At 47.4% G+C, this 22,079-nt stretch overlaps 2 protein-coding genes and 1 long non-coding RNA gene across 9 annotated transcripts in view; 1 reads left to right on the top strand and 2 right to left on the bottom strand.

Moving 5' to 3' along the window:
• LOC127590903 (uncharacterized) overlaps positions 1-22,079 on the bottom strand; it is a 355,000-nt gene that overhangs the window by 62,745 nt on the left and 270,176 nt on the right. The gene's annotated exons all lie outside the window — the stretch shown is intronic.
• The window catches only part of LOC127590863 (astrotactin-2-like), a 138,471-nt gene that overhangs the window by 28,946 nt on the left and 87,446 nt on the right, over positions 1-22,079 (bottom strand). For 5 of the 7 annotated variants that reach the window (XM_052050371.1, XM_052050372.1, XM_052050370.1 and 2 more), the window contains exons 14-17: positions 17,037-17,161; positions 16,429-16,533; positions 16,103-16,282; positions 9,085-9,404 (exon numbers count right to left, since the gene is read on the bottom strand). In XM_052050371.1, coding sequence (XP_051906331.1) covers positions 9,085-9,404; positions 16,103-16,282; positions 16,429-16,533; positions 17,037-17,161 — 730 coding nt within the window. Of the gene's footprint in view, positions 1-8,711; positions 8,763-9,084; positions 9,405-16,102; positions 16,283-16,428; positions 16,534-17,036; positions 17,162-22,079 lie in introns of those variants that run through there. The other 2 variants (XM_052050373.1, XM_052050377.1) reach the window with 2 other exon arrangements.
• Positions 10,485-13,763, top strand: trim32 (tripartite motif containing 32). The gene is made up of 2 exons (XM_052050437.1): positions 10,485-10,713; positions 11,653-13,763. Exon 2 carries the CDS (start codon positions 11,666-11,668, stop codon positions 13,715-13,717), a length of 2,052 nt encoding a protein of 683 aa, XP_051906397.1. The 5' UTR covers positions 10,485-10,713; positions 11,653-11,665; the 3' UTR covers positions 13,718-13,763.

Raw genomic sequence — 22,079 nt, 5'->3', positions numbered from 1 at the left:
CCCGGTAGTCCAGTGGTTAGCACGTCGGCTTCACACTGCAGAGGTACCGGGTTCGATTCCAGCTCCGGCCTCGCTGTGTGGAGTTTGCATGTTCTCCCCGGGGGGCTGCGTGGGTTTTCTCCAGGTGCTCCGGTTTCCTCCCACATTCCAAAAACATGCGTGGCAGGCTGATTGAACACTCTAAATTGTCCCTAGGTGTGAGTGTGAGTGCGACTGGTTGTTCGTTTCTGTGTGCCCTGCGATTGGCTGGCAACCGATTCAGGGTGTCCCCCGCCTACTGCCCGAAGACAGCTGGGATAGGCTCCAGCACCCCCCGCGACCCTAGTGAGGATCAAGCGGCTCGGAAGATGAATGAATGAATGAATACAAGTAAATGTGATGAGGGAATCTGATTTTCACACGCAGACGGTATGACTTCTCACAAACTTCATGTCAAGGTCAATTCAAGGTCAAGTTTTCGCCGAGCGAGGCGCAAGTCATAAGATCGGCCACCTCAGTCTGACCGGAGTCAAGTCGTGTGACTTCAGTCAGCCGCCACTGCGTGCACGGATGCGCCGTTGCTTGTCCTTCATCAGTTCTAGGGGGAATGTGACCTGAATAAGCGACATCCAAGTCCAACTGGGGGGGGGGGGGGGGCACAATCACAACAACAGAGAAAGGAGCAGCGTCTGCCGGGTACAAAAGAGGAGAGCAGAACAAGCGTGTCCTGCTTTTACTATACGTCTTGGCACGCGGCCGTTGGCCTGAGGAAGGAGGAAAACGTTATCTTATCGGTGATGAATCTGCTCGACCGACGACGCCGCAACACCTTTGGGATGAACTTTTAGAGTCATTCATCTTCTGGATGAATGGGCAAACATTCCAGCGGGGCACACTTGTGCAGAAATTATTTCCAGAAGGGTTACAAACTGTGAAAAGCTGCAAAGTGGTGTGTGGATGGGTTGGGGGGTGGGAGGAGTGTGTGGGGGCATGTCTATATTGAAAGAACTTCTCTACCCGCTGCCAGGTGAATTTAAGAAGAAAAAAAATTGTAGGGGGGCTTGCCACCTGATGTTAGTGGGAAACCAGCCAGAAAGTGAAGATATTTTGGAGAAAAAAAAGCTGGAATTGAAGGTCTACACAAGCTCGCAGACCAGACAAATCGGAGGTATGACCTCAGCTGCTCTAAGCGAACGAGAGCAAGGGCCCGCGCCATGCATGCGCCGCTATTAGATTCCTCAAAAAAAAAAAAAAAAAAACAAAGAGCCCATATGGCTCTGCACGACTGACTGCATGGCTGCACATGTGAAAAATAGACAAAGCGATTATCGCCGTCTTTATGTTTGACAAGTAATGCATGCCAGTCCCCCCCCACTGGCTAAACGGGGATTGCAACGGTGCTTTTAGGAATTAGGCTGGTGCACTGACACACACACACACACACAAAAAGTACTTGATTTTCAGTTCGGCGTGATTAAAATGTGTTAAACTGAACACAGAAAAAAAACTGAAAAATAATATAAGATAAGATAAGATATCCTTTATTTGTCCCACACTGGGGAAATTTACAGCCTCTAGCAGCAAGAATGTAGGTAGAAAGAAGAAAGAAGAAAGAAGAAAAAAAACAACAACAAACACCGTTCAATTAAGTGCAATATAAACACAAAATGGATAAATCGCAGTGCTATTTACAATTGTCCTTCACGTTTAATTATTATTATTATTATTCATTCATTCATCTTCCGAACCGCTTGATCCTCACAAGGGTCGCGGGGGGTGCAGGAGCCTATCCCAGCCGTCTTCGGGCAGTCGGCGGGGGACAACCTGAATCGGTTGCCAGCCAATCGCAGGGCACACAGAAACGAACAACCATCCACGCTCACACTCACACTAGGGACAATTTAGAGCGTTCAATCAGCCTGCCACCCACGTTTTTGGAATATGGGAGGAAACCGGAGCACCCGGAGAAAACCAACGCAGGCCCGGGGAGAACATGCAAACTCCACACAGGGAGGCCGGAGCTGGAATCGAACCCAGTACCTCTGCACTGTGAAGCCGACGTGCTAACCACTGGACTACCGGGCCTTATTATTATTATTATTATTATTATTGTCATTTTTATTTATTTTAACATGGGTTTAGCACATTTTAAGTATGTGTAACCCATGTAAATTTTCCAATTCAGTAAATCAAATGATCTTCCTTTTTTTTTTCCCAGCCAGAGGGTTACAAGGGCTTATGCGCCGGTGACTCGAACAGATCCAGTAATTGGTGCTTTTTTTTTGGGGGGGGGGGGTTATGTGTGAGTTTCATATTGAATTACATTTAATAAAGGGCCACACACACCTTTGTTCCTATTCGACTATCCATTTCTAATCCGATTATCCTCACGTGCTGACTTCAGGCACCCTGAACTGGTTGCCAGCCAATCGCAGGGCACACGCAGGCGCGCAACCCTTCGCCCTAACGAACGGAGACAATGTTCCATTCACCTGCCACGGGAGGAAAGTGGAGTACCCAGAGAAAACCCACACAGGCACGGGGAGAACATGTAAATTCCACACAGGAAGGCTGGAGCCGGAATCTAACCCTGCACCTCCGCGCTATGAGCCGGATGTGCTCACCGGTTGTCCGCCGTACCGCCCCCTTATTCTACTATTTAATACTGTTATGACAGAAGTAAGGTTTTGGGTTAGTCACGGCATGCGGTGGAAGCGAGGGAGGCGCACGTGCCGTCGCCGCGGCTTGATAAAGGGGTGATATCTTGAACTTTATCGATTATCCCTAGATGCATTTCCCAGCACACTATAGAGGGCCCAGACTGTACATTCTGGATGTCCACGTTTGCTTTCAGCATCAGTCGATGGCCCTCCGTTTCTCCCTTTTGGCAAATATCTCTCAAGACGATCAATATCGGAATGAATTGAGTTGAAGTAATTGCATTTCAAAGCCTTGATGATGATACTTGAGCATCAGCAACAACTCCAGCTGCAAAATTCCGAGCCTTGACGTCACGTATAGCCCCTCCGGCAGACTCGCTGGCACCGAAACGCTCTTTGGACCTTTCGTTTTCGTCAAAGGCTGATGTGACTTACAAGAAGGCCACTGTGACCTCTTTAATGTATTAATCAGTTTGCCCGCTATAAACTGACCACATTACTGTCCGTCTTTAGCGGCTAATACAAGAAAACACTGGCCAGCTGGCCCACAGTATTCATTTATAAAGTGATCCCCGGTGGTGGTAAAGAGTCAGCCTACGCAGGAGATTGCCAATGAATGAAGAGAGGGGGGGGGGGGGGGGGGGTTGTGTGTACCGACATGCGTGTTTACGGGGTGATTTCAATCGGTCAGTCCCGATGAGGTCTCGTCAAAATAGATCTTTAAAAAAAAAAAAAGGGATTGTAATTTGCATTCCAGCTCTGTAGGGGGCACTATAGCTTCATAAAGAAGCACTCCAAGCATGCTGACCATCCGCTTTTGCTCCGTTGTTACTTTTTTCGAATGTGTATACATCCTTAATGTCTGCTGAAACTAAGTTCATGAGATTTTCATCCGGAGTAAACTAAAATAAAGGATTAAAAACTGGAACCTCCCCCGCAAAAAAATTGAGATACTGTACATACTTTTGTATCTTGGCAGGTAAGCAAGCATGCTGACCAACCGCTTTTGCTCCGTTGTTACTTTTTTCGAATGTGTATACATCCTTAATGTCTACTGAAACTAAGTTCATGAGATTTTCATCCGGAGTAAACTAAAATAAAGGATTAAAAACTGGAACCTCCCCCCAAAAAATTATGATACTGTACATACTTTTGTATCTTGGCAGGTAAGCAACAGAGAAAGAGCCTTGTGAGACATCATTCTTCTTTTGAGTGTATTTGAAACCATTTCTTGGAGCTGGGCTGGTTGCAGTCGTACTTGTCAAACGGCAACAAGCACTTTTCTGGGAATTGCTTTATGTCAGGCTACCTCTGCATTTTAATAAATCTACGAGGAGGCAACGTGGGCTCTTTTTGTGTCTTTAGAGCCAATTGTCGACATTAAAGGCATCGGTGTTGATTTGTATCTGGATTTGGACGGTGCCTCTTTGACACTAGCCCCCCGTGAATGACAGCAGTTGTGCGCAAGCATGGCGGCGGCTCGGCTTCAAGATATAGCGCCTTCTTAGCCGCTCAGATCAAAAGCATTTCGCCCGCCGTAACTCAAAACACGGCAAAGCAGGGCTACTGGCGAGCGAATACTAACCATGGCGTTTTCCTCGAATATCCCCAAGGGTGCTTAGTTATGCGCATGCCGCAGGTGATGATGCCGTTATTCAAGATGGCCGTTCCAAGAACGGCTCCAGTCAAGACCCGGCATAATCCTGACGGGTTTGAGATATCATTAACTTAAGAGCACAAGCGCTGCATCGCCAAGGAAGTGAGCCTATCACCGTAATGTCTTCCTTTCTCATCAACTCCCGTAAAATGACGACCAAGCATATAAGTTTATGTCGTGCTCGAGCAAACCGTAAAGAAGGTTCAATGCCAGATTGTACTTCTGAGGGTGTCGTCACCTGACCCCATTTTTGTTTAATGTTCTATATACGGTTTACGCAGAAGTGCAAAGTAGATCAGCTGTGACCTGTGCTAAAAATAAAAAAAAATAAAAAAAAGAGAGAAAACACCAGAAAAAAATGGTCACCTTAACCTCACCTACATGATTATCTATAAACGAGTCATGCTGTGGTTAAATATGGCTTTTTTTAACCCCCCCCCCCCCAAAAAAACCTTAATATGTTGCCAGATCATTCCACTCACTTTATAGTATCAAACAATTTAAAGTGCACGTCAAAACCAATCGGGGGTAGGGGTGGGGGGGGGGGTGCTCTTCATATCCATCAGACATCAATTGAGCTTCTCGGAGGAGCCATGACCAAAAACTCTGGTGAGCATCAGGGGCAGCAGAAGGTTGTATTCCAAGAGCAATCATCAACTTACCAAGTATTTAAAGCAAATTCCACATTGTGTGTGCGTGGATGAGGCTCGCGCATTTCTGCGTCTTCCAACTGGGTCTTATGACCATGAAATTGAGATGGTATTTCATTTGCACTTCAAGTCAGGAGCGTCATCTTGTTCCAGACAGAAAAACGTCAGCTTTGCCCCATAAAAATCCACATTTTTTTTTACCCTCTGCAACATCTGCCAAAGAAGGCAAAAAAAAAAAAAAGGGGGAATGGTTTTCGCGTCGGTTCTGGGAACACGTTTGAAAGGATGCTCTTATTACTCCGGAATTTAGTCTTTTAAATATTTTTGGGAGGCTGGAGGGGTTTCATGGCTGATCCCATGTGACTTTATCAAACAAAGCACTTGGACATGTGGGCTTGTCATTTCACTTCCTGCTCATGCAATCATTGGTCGGACTACTTGTCAGTCATTAGTAGCAGCACCATAGATTGTTCGGTTCTGTCACGGCGGCCCGGTAGTCCAGTGGTTAGCACGTCGGCTTCACAGTGCAGAGGTACTGGGTTCGATTCCAGCTCCGGCCTCCCTGTGTGGAGTTTGCATGTTCTCCCCGGGCCTGTGTGGGTTTTCTCCGGGTGCTCCGGTTTCCTCCCACATTCCAAAAACATAAGTGGCAGGCTGATTGAACACTCTAAATTGTCCCTAGGTGTGAGTATGAGTGTGAGTGCGAATGGTTGTTCGTTTCTGTGTGCCCTGCGATTGGCTGGCAACTGATTCAGGGTGTCCCCCGCCTACTGCCCGAAGACAGCTGGGATAGGCTCCAGCACCCCCCGCGACCCTAGTGGGGATCAAGCGGCTCGGAAAATGAATGAATGAATGAATGTCACGGCGACTCCCTTCAGGCCCTTCCTTCAATATGGAGGAACCGCACCTGACTGGCCCCTCAAGTTCCTGTTCATACAATAATTGGCCAGCGTACTTGTGCGCCACTACCGACAGCATCTTTCATCAACACGGGTCGCGGCAAATAAAATGTCCAGTCGGAATTTCATAACGTCTCTTGTGCCGTGACTTGTTTTGCTCTTTCGGCGGCGGCGGCGGCTTTATTCGCTATTACACCTGTCTGAGGTGTAAAACTTTAACGACGGACGTGTCTGCCATTTTACTACTGTTCATGCGGGCATTTAGCCACTCAGCTTGTCAGTCATTCATGGCGGCGGCTTGAGGAGTTAGTTCTGTGCCCGCGTCTTCACGCAGTAATTGCCAAGTGGGAACTAAGCTGCTGGATTTTGACGGCATCAGTCGACATGTACAGTATTCATCCCCCATGACTTCCATTCGGCTTGAGTATTTAATTATCCATCCATCCATCCATCTTCTACCACTTATCCGGGGCCGGGTCGCGGGGGCAACAGCTTTAGCAGGGAAGCCCAGACTTCCCTCTCCCTAGCTACTTCTTCCAGCTCTCCCCGGGGGATCCCGAGGCGTTCCCAGGCCAGCTGGGTGACATAGTCTCTCCAGCGTGTCCTGGGTCTTCCTCTGGGTCTCCTCCCGGTGGGACATGCCCGGAACACCTCACCAGGGAGGCGTTCAGGAGGCATCCGAATCAGATGCCCAAGCCACCTCATCTGGCTCCTCTCGATGTGGAGGAGAAGCGGCCCGACTCGGAGCCCCTCCCGGATGACCGAGCTTCTCACCTTATCTCTAAGGGAGAGCCCGGACACCCTGCGGAGAAAACTCATTTCGGCCGCTTGTATCCGGGATCTCGTTCTTTCGGTCACGACCCATAGCTCGTGACCATAGATGATATTTAATTACTGCTGCATATTTAAAATCATTTGTCCGCATGGCTTGTGCTGCTTTGTTGAGGGTTTTAAATCATGTATTTATCATCATCTATTTTTATTTATTTTTTTCAGTCCCGCCCCAAAAATGAAAATAATGAAATAAAAGAAGAACAAGCTCATCACGGAGGAAGCTTTTGCAACATGGCAGCTGTCTTTCCTGATCGAGGCAGCCAAGTAGAAAGAAGTCTCAAAGGTGTGTGTGTGTAAAAGACACACACACACGCGCACGGGCTCACACACACACACCCACACGCAGATACCGAAAGAGCAGTCGTGTGCCTTTCGAGTGCTTTCATTCAATACACGCTATACCGTACTTTTTTTTAATGTGCCTTTCAAGCTATAGCGGCAGTTGCACTTGCAAGGGCCAAGAACAGAAGCAAAAGGAAGTTAAAAAAAAAAAAAAAAGCTGAGTGATGGACTCCCCCCCTCCCTCCCTCCCTAGGGGTCGATGACATCAATAAGAAGCTAATAATCCTGCTCGGCGCTACCTCACAAGAGCAATCCAGACCTCCTCCTCCTCCACATACATTTAACTCTGTATATCCCCACAGGACCGTAGCTATAGACGCAAGAGGGGCGGGGTTAGGAAAACGAGGGAATGGGAGACATTTTTGCTCCATTTCACGTTTGGTTATCGATGAGGCCCACACTCAGGTTTGTCTGCTATTGATTGCGCTTTTTCTTTGGGGCTGCGGTGTTTGTTATGGGAGGCACGCACTTTGCATAGCTTTGTTATTGTATACGCGTGCATGCCCCGTTTTGTTTGTTTCGGATGTTGTTAGGTGAGGTGTTTAGAGGCCCGAGTTGCAAATACTCGGCGTACAGACAGAGACATGCACCGTGTGAGAGCAAAGGTGAACGCAGAATTGAGCAAAACAACGGGGTAAACTAATTTCAACATGACATCATCATAACCTGCACCCCCCCTCCCCCACACGTACCTCTGTCTTATGTAAACGCAATCTCCTGTGATTGACGTCCACGGTCCAAACATTTGGCTATTATGCTGATGCTTTCTTACATATGGCGGCCAAGGCTTGTTTAGACGTAAACACACACACACGCACACACACACACACACACACAGACTGTGACTTGCTCACAAAGACAGAAAACCATGATGTCATCTTTTTTTATGCCCGCTGTATAGCTGGGCCCATTTACTCAAGATTTACCATATAATGCCCCCTAGAGGCGATGGGTTGAAACGGCCCACCTAAATGCTTCAAGATGCATTGACAATGATGAGCATAAATAATACAAAGTACATTAACTAATGAAGTCCAATTTTCCAACTAGTGACGTATTACAGTGATCCAGAAAAAAAAAAAAACGGCATCATAACAAGATTTCATAAGATCAGAGATGGTGGGATCTCCTTTCCAGGATGACAAAGCTCTACTGGATCTGGAGTGGGCCACATTTATCACAGAATACGGTCCTAAAACAAGTTAGCTAAAAATGCACGAGAGTCCATAATGAAAAGAAGTGCCGTGAATAGATGCCTTGGGGGGGAAGTGATTCCATTCTCGGGCCCTGGCCTGGTCAACTAACATCTTGTCCAGGTCGTTCGGTGTAAAAATCCATTCAGCAACATCTTCAGACGCAGTCGCCTAGCCCCCTCTCCAAGCAGGAGAGGAGGGGAAGGAGAGAGGAGAAGTGGCAGTAAAAGAGGCCGACATGTACCGGTATGTTAACTAGACGCCAGAGTGTAATCATGAATTTTAAGTCAAAATTTGAACATCTCAGTTAATACGAGACCATTACGCTGTTGTGCTTTTAATGTTTTCAAGAATGTTCTAGACGAATAGGAGATTCAAGGGGCATGCGGCGCACGAGTGCATACTCACGTTTATTCGGCCGGAGCTTTGGAAACGAAGTCAGTAGCAAAGCAGAAGAAATGAAGATCCTCGTTGGTGTCCGAGCAGTGGTGTAGCCCCTTTAAGTGGGGGGCTCAGCTGGACTGACCGCAGTCACGCTGGCGGCTAAGCTGCAATAAGCTTGGTTCACAAACGCGGACTGACACAATCCAAACTGAAGAGCACGTGAATTATTTTCAGCGTGCATGTGCACCTGCGCACCACTTAATGACACCTCGAACGAAGTGGTTGGCATTAATAAAATGAATGAATGAAGAAAGAAAGAAAGATGTTTTGCAAGGGGCGTCAAGCGCCCAGTTCAGAAGTAGTTGGCTTGGGAGCTATGCGTGAGGGAAATGGGCGTATCGTGTTGTCAGGACCAAAAATAACCAACTAAAGTGAAGTTTAAATCTAATGTAATACCCATACTATGGCATATTATAAGAGTCTGACCTCTTTGGTGACGTTGTCCTGGACCAGGCTGTAGAGAGGCACCACGCGGCTGACGTCCAACAGGACGGGGATGGGCGAGGGCGGCTCGCCGCCCCTGCCACGCCCCCTCGCCACCATGCCTCCCGCCGCCCCGGCCTGGTGGTGGCACAGGTGACAGCTGAGTGGGCAGCTGCCCTTTTCCTCGCAACGGATGTCCACACCACTGACCGCGTCGTCGGACAGCAGTTGGCTCTTCTGCAACGCTGCCAGGTAGCTAATAAAGGGCACCGATTTGAGATCATGACGCCCGCTGCCGCCACTGAGCCCTTGCTCTGTTGCCTCTGGAGGAGAAAACAAGAACAAGTATCGGTACAAGAAAAAAAAAAGGCATACTATTGCCTATGAATGCCACACGATGGTGACACACCTCTACTTTTGTCTAAATGTTGCCCTTTTCCCCCCACATAAGCTCCTCTACCCATGTGTTTTTTTTTTGTCTTATGCAACAGTTGTCTGCAGACGTGCAGGTAGACGCACAAAGACAAGAAGAATGGTGCCAATTTCTCCAGCCATTGATCTCGCACCAGTTTGTGAATTAAAATGTCGTTGTTGGTTGCAGTATAATTACTCATCTGGGACACAACTCCGGTGGGTGGCCGGGGTTGCGTTGCCCAGGGAAACAACAGACAAGGTGACAAATAAGTTCCATAGCAATGCAACACAGATGTTGGGAGGTATGGCTAATAATTTAAATGCTTGGGTGTGTTGGGTACTATTAAAGACACAGTACAGTATTCATTGGTTGAAAAAATATAGACTGTGGATAATGTAATCAAATTGTAATCTATTTTTCTCTGTACAATAATTAAGATGTAGTTTACTTCCAATATACCAATTAAGTCATACTATTTCATGAAATATTTAGGCTAATAATCAAACATGTTAAAGAGCAAACCTTACCCAAGAAAAATAAGTATTACCAAGTGTTTTTTTTCTCGTTAATCTGATACGGAATGCAGTACAGTCATACCAAAAAAGGCCCTTCGGTTTGAAGATTTATTCTGACACCTAGTGGCGATTCTCTGCAATCACCATCTCGAGTAAAAAACGATGACATCATTTCAGCCCTTTCTCGATCCGTCCGTCTCACTAAATTCATAAGAAAAACCGTGACTATCGACACTATTTACTTGCCACCTGCCAGAAAAGCATTAATTATTGCTGGTGTTATTATTATTTGCATTACTAACATTATAACCATACATAAAGCTTTTTTAAAAAATCTTGTAATTCAGGAAATAAACGAGTTGAATTAAAAAGGTATTATTATTGTTTGATGTTGGTATTTTATTTAATAATACAGCAAAAAAAACATTGTTTCCCTGAAAAACTACATAAAATCCAACGTAAGGCATCAGACAACGATAACAACAGGACTTTCTCCGCACTCGAAGGCGGCCATTGACCTCGCCGTGTCGCGTCAGCAGCCAATCAGGACAAACGTTTGAGTTTACGCAGTTTTCGTAAACGTGGACTCTTGCGTAAATGACGTAATCTACACTGCAGTCTCTCCAGCGGACGCAGTAGCAGAAAGCAAGCACGCCAGGCTCAGCACATCTTTACTTGCCACCATCCAGCTAGCAAACAAAGGTAATTTATTTTCACAGTGCCATGTTAAGACAGCACATTTCGAGTGTGCACTCATTAAAAAAAAATCGCCATTTTCTCCAAGGAATTAGTGCCGATTGTTCTCGGGGGGGACGCTTCGCTCGTGTGGCCTGTCATGTTATTAGCCAAATATTATGAAGGCTGCTCAATAATTAGCTTTGACGTGTGAGCACAACGTTTGCACCCTTTCAAAGCCACCATTCAACATGATATACATTTTCTATTCATTCTACTGCAGTCATATCTGGATGTTTATACTTGTGCTTTAGAGAAGATGATGCCTCTGAATTATTAAATAGAAGAAGAAGAAAACCTTTATTAGTCTCACAATGGAGAAATTCACAATTCACAGCAGCAAAGTTATGAAAGTAAGAAGTAGAACAACAAAATATAGGAGCTGCTGGAAAGGCAGCCACTCTCGCGCCATTTTGAAGTCAAAATAACAGAAATAACACAAGACAACACATAGGACACAGACAATCGTTCAATCTTCACCAATTTTCTGCATACACTTTGTTGTCTGAAGCAGTTCTAGATGAAAGAGGAGAGGATCAAAGTGTCCTTTCTCCAGTGGATCAGAGACGTCATGCTGAAAATGTGCACACGTCTGCTACAAGCTAAGTTTTGAAAGCAAACACAAAGCTGTAGCATCCAAATAGCACAACAGTGCAGTAACGTGGTAATTATGCAATGGCCTCTTTCTCTTGCAACCTGCATCTCTCTCCCTCTCTCGTGGTCAACGGTCACTTTCTTGTCATAGTTTTTTTGTTCGAAAGCACCACGTGAGCGGTGGGTGGAAGAGGAGTCTCCAGCACCCAGAACCGTATTCAATTCTTTGGATCAACTAATTGAGCTAGGACTGCCAAGTTTAACCAATGTTCCAGCAACACGCTTCATGTCACTCTGATGTTTTCTTTTCAGGCAAAAAGCCCCGATGGCAGCAGCATCCTACCCGCTTGACCCAGATCTAATGAGAGAGGTCCTTGAATGTCCCATCTGCTTGGAGACCTTCAACGAGGACCAAATGAGACCCAAACTCCTCCAGTGCGGTCACACCGTGTGCCGCCATTGCCTGGAGAGGTTGTTGGCCAACACCATCAACGGTGTGCGCTGCCCCTTCTGCAGCAAGGTCTCGCGCATGAGCAACATCTCGCAGCTGGCCGACAATCTCACGGTGCTCAAGATCCTGGACTGCACGACGTCGGGCGGAGCCTCCGCCGCCGCCGCCATCCTAATGTGCGGGTCCTGCTGCAGCCGCCTGCCGCGACACTACTGCCGCGAGTGCGCCGCCGTCCTTTGCGAGCTCTGTAAAGGAGAGGGCCACCGACACCGCGGCCATTCCGTTCAGCCTATTCGGATGGCCGCCGAGCAACGTCGGAAAGAACTGGGCGCCAAACTGTCGGCCTTACGCGACGTCATGGGCGAAATCCAGAAGCGAAAGATGGCTCTTGAGAACATTACCAAATCGCTCAAAGCAAAGTACAGAGCGGTGCAGCAGGATTACACGGCGGCCGAGCTGCAACTTCAAGAGGAGCTGAGCCGCTCTCGAAGGACATTTACTGCCTCGATGGCGGAGGTACAAAAGCTTAACGGGCGGGCCCTTGAAGAGCAGACGTACCTCCTGAACATTGCGGAGGTGAAGGTGGTCTCGTGCTGCGACTATCTGACCATGCGGGTGAGGCAGAGCGACATCAGCTTGCTCAGGGACGACGACGGAGCCGGCTGTGAGGACGAGGAGCTCAACCTCCGGAGCGACTTGCCGGCCGCGTTTCAGCTGCACGAGCCGCAGTTGATCCCGACGGAACCCTCCAAGCCGGTCGAGGTGGCGCAACTGACCACAAGCGCGTACACGGCCAATACCGACGATTTGGATTGCGCTTTGGACGTTGCGCCCAAGGGCGACGTGGAGGGTCGAGACGGGGCTGCGGGCGGAGCAAAGGGGCCTCCCATGGATCTTTACCGAGACGTCGACATGGTCGCGGCAGTGGATGACGCTCCAAGTAGCTCACCGTGCACTTTTAAATCCAAGTCGATGGACGCAGGGGGGGAATCGCAGGGAGGGGCGTGCGCGGGCCCCCCCATGTGCCAGTTTGTGAAGAAGATGGGCTGCAAGGGAGCTCTTCCCGGTTCTTTCAATCTACCGGTGAGCATCTGCGTGAGCCAGCAAGGCGAGGTCCTCGTGGCGGACCGCGGCAACTACCGCATCCAAATCTTCAACCGCAAAGGTTTCCAGCGTGAAATCCGCCGCAACGCCGGCGGCATCGACAACTTTGTCCTGAGCTTCCTGGGCGCCGAGCTGCCCAACCTCATGCCCTTGTGCATCGCCGTGACGCCGCAGGGCCTGATCGGCATCACCGACAACTACGACAACTCGGTCAAAGTGTACGCCATGGACGGGCAGTGCGTGGCCTGCCACAAGAACCAGCTCATCAAGCCCTGGGGCATTACGGCGACGCCCTCGGGCCAGTTTGTGGTGTCGGACGTGGAGGGCGGCAAGCTGTGGTGCCTCGCCGTGGACCGCAACCTCGGCGTGGTGAGCTACAGCCGGCTGTGCTCGGCCGTGCGGCCCAAGTTTGTGACGTGCGACGCCGCCGGCGTCGTCTACTTCACCCAGGGCCTGGCGCTCAACTTTGAGAAACGCCACGACGAGCCCCACCTGGAAGGGGGCTTCTCCATCGGCTCGGTGGGCGCCGACGGCCAACTGGGCAAGCAGCTCAGCCATTTTTTCTCCGAGTCGGAGGACTTCTGCTGCATCACCGGCATGTGCGTCGACGCCAACGGGGATCTGCTGGTGACGGATAGCGGCAGGAAGGAGATCTTGCAGTTTCCCAAAGAAGGAGGGTTTCAAGTTCTCATCCAGGAGGGACTAAATTGCCCAGTGGGCGTGGCCACCACCCCTAAAGGGCAACTCTTGGTGCTGGACTGCTGGGACCACTGTGTCAAAGTCTACACGTATATTCAAAGAAGGCACTCGTCCACCTCCTAGAGCCGTGAACCGCACCGAGCGCGAAAGCAAGCATCGAGATCTTTTGTTTTTAGCCAATGGAATTGACAATTGTCACCTCAAAGTAATACCGCCAAGCTGGCGCTCGTATTATTGGATGCAATAAGCTTTATATTTCAAGGTCGAGTGTGAATTAAACTTGGCTAGCCGTCTTTTGTGAGTAAGGCACAGGCTGTCTCGTACAAGCAAGTTTCTCCCTCAAACTGGTTTGCAATACGTGAAGAGGAAAGAGAATCATGGAATCGTGTAAATCTGTGGGGCTTGGAGCCTATGAAGCACCTTATTGTTGGGCAAACTCTTTTAATCGCATGTTGACAGCTTTAAAGTTCTCTGTGCAGTTAGCTCATAAGTCAACGGCTTTGGGAAACTGCAATTCTGTACAATTCAGGGAGCATGCACCAAGTATTCTGTTACATACTCTGTGGCTCGTTTGCTGTGTGTGTGTGTGTGTGGGGGGGGGGGGGGTTGTGGAATATTACATTTGTCATTGAGGTTTTGTTCGGACCGGCCTTGTCAAGTGCTGGCAAAAAAATTTTACTGTAAAAAAAAAAAGTAAATGTTATGTAGTTGTTTACCGTGTGTACTTTTCATTCATCCGAATCAAAGAGTGATAGAAGTGAGGCTGTAAAATGTCAAAATGGACTTCCAAATACCAGGAAAAAAAATGCTTAGCTTATGCTTATGACATAAGTCTACGTTTTTTTTTTTTGTTTAAATTGTATGTTCGATGCTCTGTCAAACCACAGAGATCGATTCACCAACCCCCCCCAGGGTTCCATCGCACCCTGGTTAAGAACCACTGCACTACACAAAGATGACTCTCAATGCACAGATGTCATTGCATCATCAAAACTGAAGACTAGCCTGCATGGGTTACTAATTGAACAATGTGTTTATTGTTGTGGTTGTAGTCCCAATTATCCAAATATTGCAAGCAGCTCGGCTTAAATTAGGTGCAGTTGTACACAGTGGCAAACTACAACCACGATGATAATAAAAATGAATATAATTTTTTTTTGTGGTAGGTTAGCGAATTGTGGCACTCCCTAAAAAACACGTGCTAGCGTATATGGCATTCTCGTTGTCTTTTTTTTTTTTTTAATTTTGTGGGGAGCAGCAAAACCTAGATCTTATTGTAGGAAATATGCCTGAAATACGTAATATGCACCTTCCAGCCCAGGTTGTGTTCTTAGGAGCACCTTGTTCAAGCCTTAAGGATGACTGCACTTAAATTGCTCCATACACATCTAGACAGTTAAGCGTTGAGGAGATGAAAATCTCCACATACATGCCCCCGTGTGTGTGTGTGTTTTGTAAATGTTTGCCATTACTATTCATGGGGTCACTACCGTCGTTAGTTAGAAAAGTCTTTCTACCCACAATCTTGCTGCTGTAGACTGTAAATTTCCCCAGTGTGGGACAAATACATTCATTTAAAGTTTATAATTAACTGCCAGCGTGCAACTGTACTGAACATCAATCACATTTTAATTTCGCAACATTTCAACCTGCAATTGTGAAAACATGTGCGTTAGGTCCTTGAACTGAATTGCCCCCACCGCCTCCCCCATGTCTCTCAGGTGCTCTGGAGCATGTGAATTTTCCAATGTGTTGAACACATGGACAGAAAAAAATAATAATAATCTTGTTGTGGTCCGGTCTGTGTTTGAATTGTTGATTCTTGAGTGCAATAAACGTTTTGGAATCAAACATAGCTTTGAACATTTTTCATTCATTCATCTTCCGAGCCGCTTGATCCTCACTAGGGTCGCGGGGGGTGCTGGAGCCGATCCCAGCTGTCTTCGGGCAGTAGGCGGGGGACACCCTGAATCGGTTGCCAGCCAATCGCAGGGCACACAGAAACAAACAACCATTCGCACTCACACCTAGGGACAATTTAGAGTGTTCAATCAGCCTGCCACGCATGTTTTTGGAACGTGAGAGGAAACCGGAGCACCCGGAGAAAACCCACGCAGGCCCGGGGAGAACATGCAAACTCCACACAGGGAGGCCGGAGCTGGAATCGAACCCGGCACCTCTGCACTGTGAAGCCGACGTGCTAACCACTGGGCTACCGGGCCGCCTAGCTTTAAACATTGTCAAAATATTTTTTTTTGCATTTTTTTCTTCTCCGGGGAGCTTTGCATAAATAAAAAAAATAGGTTAGCTTTGTCTGATATTTACATTTGTTTGATTATCTTTGAAATGGGGAAAAATTAAGGGCGAGTATTTTTTCGCCGCATTGTCACGTAAGCACTAAAATAAGCTACAGACGGAAAAAAAAAAAACAACAATACAGCGCCTTACAAACTATGTAGTTCCTCCTCAACGTTTCCCGCAGTGCTTTGTGTCTTTATTTCGTCTCACCTTTTTGATACTGGAGCCAGAGCTGCTGTTGGGCCTTCTTGCTGGGGAAGTAGATGCTGCAGCTGAGCTCGGAGCCGTACAGCGCCTCTGACACGTAGTGGCTGCCGTATTGCGCCAGGAAAGCCAGCAACTCCTCGCGCGTGCTCTCGCCTGACAGCGTCTTGAGAACCTTGGCGAAACCTAATGGGTCAAGAACGTGAGAAATGAAAGGTTCATCGCAGTTAACAAGGAAAAAGGAGTTGATACTCCGAGTTAAAAGAGTGCCTGGTAATCGTGATTGAACAAAATGCTCTTCTTGAGCGGCGGTAAACGCTTCTTGGGCTGACCTGAAGCCAGAGTGATGGAACTGAGCTTGACTTTGTACAGATTGCTCCGCACTCGCCACTGCTGAACCATCGGGTAGCCTGCGGCCTCGTTGAACTTGGCGTCGCCTGAAAATGGTGCGCAAGATAGGATGTGAGATTTTTCAGGTGGCTCGAATAGAGATGGACATATTATTATTATTATTCATTCATCTTCCGTACCGCTTGATCCTCACTAGGGTCGCGGGGGGTGCTGGAGCCCATCCCAGCTGTCTTTGGGCAGTAGGCGGGGGACACCCTGAATCGGTTGCCAGCCAATCGCAGCGCACACAGGAACGAACAACCATCCACGCTCACACTCACACCTAGGGACAATTTAGAGCGTCCAATCAGCCTGTCACGCATGTTTTTGGAATGTGGGAGGAGACCGGAGCACCCGGAGAAAACCCACGCAGGCCCCCGGGGAGAACATGCAAACTCCACACAGGGAGGCCGGAGCTGGAATCGAACCCGGTACCTCTGCACTGTGAAGCCAACGTGCTAACCACTGGACTACCAGGCCGCCATTATTATATATATATATTTTTTAATCCCTGTTTGCAGACCTTGCACACCCCCAAACAAACACTCACCTGTGAGGAGATCCAAGTTTGGCAGCGGTTCGGACAACACGCCTCTGCATTGTTCCTCCACTGGCAGGGGGAGAACCATGAGGCCATCGGCTAGCTGGGGGAAGTCCTTCACAAAGTTGTTATCTCTGCAGGGAGGAAAAGGAAAGATTAACCCTCATTAACCTGCGCTGCGCACAAATTCACTCCAAAGTGGAGCTTTGGGAAAGGCAAGGGGTTGGGGGGGGGGGGGGGGGGGCGATAACCTCACTTGAAGGAAGAAACCTTGAACTAAAGAAATCTACTACTAAATCAATTATAGCAGCTCTGCAATGTTGTTGTTGTTGTAACTGGCGCAGGCTAGTGGGGAAAAGGGGGTCGGGTGGGGGGGGGCGTGAACGTATGAGAGTCTCTTTCAAAAAAAGAAACTGTCGCCAGTGATTGTGTGTGCGATTGTTTGCCGTTGTACGTTTCGCTTTTGTGCAATGGATAAACCGCTTTGGGCTTTTTATGGCCTAATGAAGTCAGCTCGCTTCCATCTCCCCAACAAAAAGACGAGTTGTCGCGCTGCATTGTTGGAGCCCGAGCGCGCGGCCGTTGTAGCGGCAGCAAACCATTCCCCATAATACTCCACTTTTATGGAAGCGAGCGCGGGAGATGAGAATGTGTGCCGCCGTGGAGACTCCGGGGGACTGTGATTGACTCTTGGCGGTGTCAATTTTTTCAACCTCTTTCATTGCCTTCTCCAAGCACCAAGCTTTGCGCACCTCACCCACCACCACCTAGTCATGATTGACTCAAAGACTTCAGGATCATAACGTATGTGTGTACATTGCACGCTGGGCTTCCTGCCCCGACCGCAGGGAACTGCTTCCATCTGGTACAAAACATAAGGTCAGTCTGTAGTACTCGATGAAACCGACCAGACGAATGACCGTCGAGTCCAGATAGCACAAATTACATTTCCAGCATTTCTGTCTCCAATCCCGACACGGATAAGCTGGCGTGCGGAGTTTACAAACGCATGACGCAAGCTGCTATCAACAGCCATTCTTCTTCTGATGGAGTGTCACGATAGTTTGCACCATATTGTCCACAGCCGCATCGCACTGCGTGCCGTCTCCAGGCTTCATTTAATTATTGCTGCTTCTTAATAGTGTTCAACACCAACAGGTCCGCTCGCCTGCGGGCATTTCGATGACAGCTGCATCTCCAGGCAATGAATGGTTCTGCTCCACAATGCCAACACTGTAAATGATTCAGAATCCATGTGTGGCAAGCACTTTCCGAGACTCCCTTAATCCCTTCCCACAGTAGCCGAGTACTGAATACAAATGTTGAGCATGGTGCGCCACAAAGAACTCATTGTCAAGTGTCTCGGCTGCTAATGAAGCCACAACATTTGATTTCGACGTAACGGCGTGAACACTGGTTCATGTAGCATTTAGCTTGGGATATTAAATGGTTAAAAGGAAGAAGAAAGAGGAATCTGGATCTGTTGATAGTGGACATACTGACAAAAAAAAAAGACACAAAAATAACCTTCACATGATAATAATGATAGCAGTGTATGATTTATGAGATAGATTTGTCGTGTATGTAATGAATGCATTTTTACACCGTAAAAAAAGTAGCGTGACAACGGTGCTGTGGGAAAAAATATTAATCCACTAGAGGTCACTCTTTCGCTGCATCAAAAGCTTTCAAGAAGAGAAATCAGCTTTTTACATAAGACTGCAGCGCGGTCTTGCTTTTTGATTAGGAGGGACTGTTCTGCATCCAACTGCAATGTGTTCAGAGAACACCAATACTAACGGGATCAGAGAGCAGGAGTTAGGGAGGGGGGGAAAGAAATAATGATGCTTCCAACCGAGGTGGGAAAGACGACACACTTTGAGACTCCCTGCCAAGAAGGTAAGAAAAGGCTCTTGCTAGGGAGTCGGAAAGTGGCCAGATGGTGGCCACTTTTACCACAAAGAGTACCACAAACAGTGAATCCAAACGTGGACAAAGCACATTTCTCAGAAGGACCGTTGGTGGTGGTGGTGGTGGCGGCGGCGGGGGCGACGGGCCTCTGGAATCTCGTAAGTGTTTTTGAAGTGTGCTCTAGCCGCCACTAGATGGCAGTGCCGCTCAGGTCAGAGGGCTGTAGTGAGCATTGGCTGAAGTAGAGCAAGCCCTGCGGCGTCATTTGATCAGCTGTCTGGATGTTTGTCAGAGGGCTGCCATTGCTCTGGGACTAAACAAACAAACAAACATACTTCACTATCAAGTTGCCGATACAACAATATGTTGCTCGGAGGCCACTTCTATGCAAACGCTGACTCCAATGTGACTACTACCAACTCAAATAGTAGCTGTTCTTTCAGACATTATATCAATAACACCCCTGAACACCCCCCCCACCACACACACAATTAAATGCTCTACCATTAGATGGCAGAAGGTAGGCTACAAGAAATATGAAAAATCATACACTGTTGCTAGCCAAAACTTCAACACCTTCAGTCCCAACGGTCAAAATGTTGACTTGAATCAAGTAATATGCTTATCACCATTTTACTCTCGTATTTTATGTTTAACACCAATAAAGATGTTCTTCCTTGTTCAATGTCAATGTCAAATGCCAAGGAAAGTCATATTTCTTTGTAGAGCCCTTAATCACAGAAAAGTTGCAAAGCCCGCAGTTGACAAATATTAACGACCAACCCTCCGGTGCAGAGTTTGCATATTCCCCTTGTGATTGTGTGTTTTTTCTCTCCGGGTAGTCCTGTTTCCTCCCACATTCCAAAAACAAGCATGGTCGATCGACTGAATGCTCTAAACCAGTAAGGCTATTGGATATGGGTCACTGGAGAGTAAAAAAAAAAAAAAAAAACGGAAATCTGATAGTGTCTCAAATTCGTAAATGGGTACAAAAACCCGCAGTGTAAATGCAGCCTAAGGCAAACGTTGTCTCCAGATGCGCCATATCTTGCTCCATCTTCCCCGCGACGTGAAAACAATCCCCATTCTTCCAAGGATTTGATCGTTTTTAAAAGATAAGCGGTAGACGCGCAAGCTCCGAAGAGATTATCATAATTGTGCTTGCGCATGTCCCCGGCCTAAAGAAGTCATCAGCCATCTCATAATCGTCTCTCCCCAGTCATCCAATAGCATAGAAAAATGAAATAAATACAATGTGCAAAAGAGCCGTGGCACAGCATGCCAGCAATTTCTGCGGCTGCCTCGCTGTCTGGATTTAACAATGAATGGCATAATTTGCTGGTGAGTCAAAGAAAGGCAAACAACAAAAAGGAAAGGGAACAAATACGCAAAAAAACAGCAGTGAAAGTTTTTTTTTTTTTCATATTCACAGAACTTTGATCATTTTAAAATGTGGAAATATCATGCTGACCAAACTAAATTGTGTGGGGTTTCAGATTCCAGAGAAATGTTCAAATAAACATGTACAAAATATAACATAACCGGTACACTGAATGTTACTACTTTCCAGTCCTAAGTGAAAAGTTGAGCGAAGAGTGAGTTGAATAGTTTCATTCAAACAAACGCCGTGCTTAGCGGCCACCCTGTGACATCACTGGCTGAATTTCAATGCAAGGCTTCTTTAATTGGGATTTGGTGCGCCAATGCAAATGACTGTTTTCTTTCTTTTACATTTCCAAGATGACACTAGTACACAGCGAATCACATTCATCCCCCGAGTTGTACAAACAAGTGGAACGCAATGTAAATACGCCTTCTTTATGCTTCCACATTGTCAGCCGCCTCCCATTTTTTTTGCACAGCGTGGAAATGAGCTACAGCATTACCATAGAGATTGCCGCTTCCTAATGCAGAGTGAGGAAGAGAGCGGAGAGGCAGATAGCTGTGCAGCTAATTGGGGGACTTTTTTTTTCTTTTAACATTTTGCTCCGTCATGTTTAAATTGCGAAGGAAAAAAAAATCACAGGAAGTAGAAATCCATCTTTCGCCTGGACAGTAAGCATATCAAATCTGCTTCCCCTGAGCAGGCAGACGTAGCAGTTTAGTTTCTGTTTCAGTGCAATTGCAACCAGCGAAGGGATTGGCGTTTACGTCGCTGACAGCTTGTAATTCGTGGGGAATGCGTCGGTAGTTTTTCCTCGCTTTTAAGGACATTTTAAGGACTTTTAAGGACACACTGTCTTGACAGACATAAGTCTCTCCAGCGTGTCCCTGGTCGTCCCCGGGGCCTCCTGCCAGCGGGACGTGCCCGGAAAACCTCACCAGGGAGGCGTCCAGGAGGCATCCTAATCAAACTCCCGAGCCACCTCATCTGGCTCCTCTCGACGTGGAGGAGAAGTGTAGTGACCCCTGAAAGGGTTTACTTATCAGGGGGCACGCTTCAGAGTGAGGTTGGTGATTTGGGGCCCCTGCTGAGGCCGTCACAAGGCAATGGATTTGTCAGAAAAATACAAATGGGCAATGATTCCCAGAGAGCCTTTGCACCACTTAGTGCTTGGGCGCTAATAATAACAATTAGTTGTTTCATTAGTGAAACCAATATCTCATTACTCATTTACAACTTGATGTGCATTAAAATCCATCCGGAAACTTCCTTCCCCCCTCCCATCATCCACCAGACGTTGTTGTGAGGCCAATCTGTTCTATCAATGAGTAATTAGGAATAGACATGAGACACATTAAGGTACAATTAGCTGTCATTGTGTGATCTGTCAACCTGTCAGTCAATGTCAAACGACCTGCCGCGATCCAATCGCAAAAAAAAAAATGTCATTTGCCATTTCGCAAGGTGGATGAATACTAAATGCCGCCAACTTCATAGAGTTGGCTGAAAGTGAGAAGGAAGAAAGAAAAGAAAAAAAACCCCAAACATGATGAATAATGTATGAAAGGTAAATGTTGGAAAAGTAGGATGAAAGGACAGAGACAGATAGCAGACCGGAGGGGGAAGTGAAATTACAAACACAGCCACTGCGAAGTTCACCGCCTCGCCGGGGAGTTCATTAATCAATACTAAAACCATCTCGCTTCTAATTCCCACTTTTTTCGCCCAAGTCCAAAAAACGACTCCTCACAGGGCTT

Source organism: Hippocampus zosterae, chromosome 18, assembly GCF_025434085.1.
Source record: "Hippocampus zosterae strain Florida chromosome 18, ASM2543408v3, whole genome shotgun sequence".
NCBI lineage: Eukaryota > Metazoa > Chordata > Actinopteri > Syngnathiformes > Syngnathidae > Hippocampus > Hippocampus zosterae.
This window is presented reverse-complemented; position numbering and strand designations above follow the sequence as displayed.

Bases quoted from the DNA above. Each gene is read 5' to 3' on its own strand.
- trim32 (XM_052050437.1), top strand. From the start codon at position 11,666: ATGGCAGCAGCATCCTACCCGCTTGACCCAGATCTAATGAGAGAGGTC.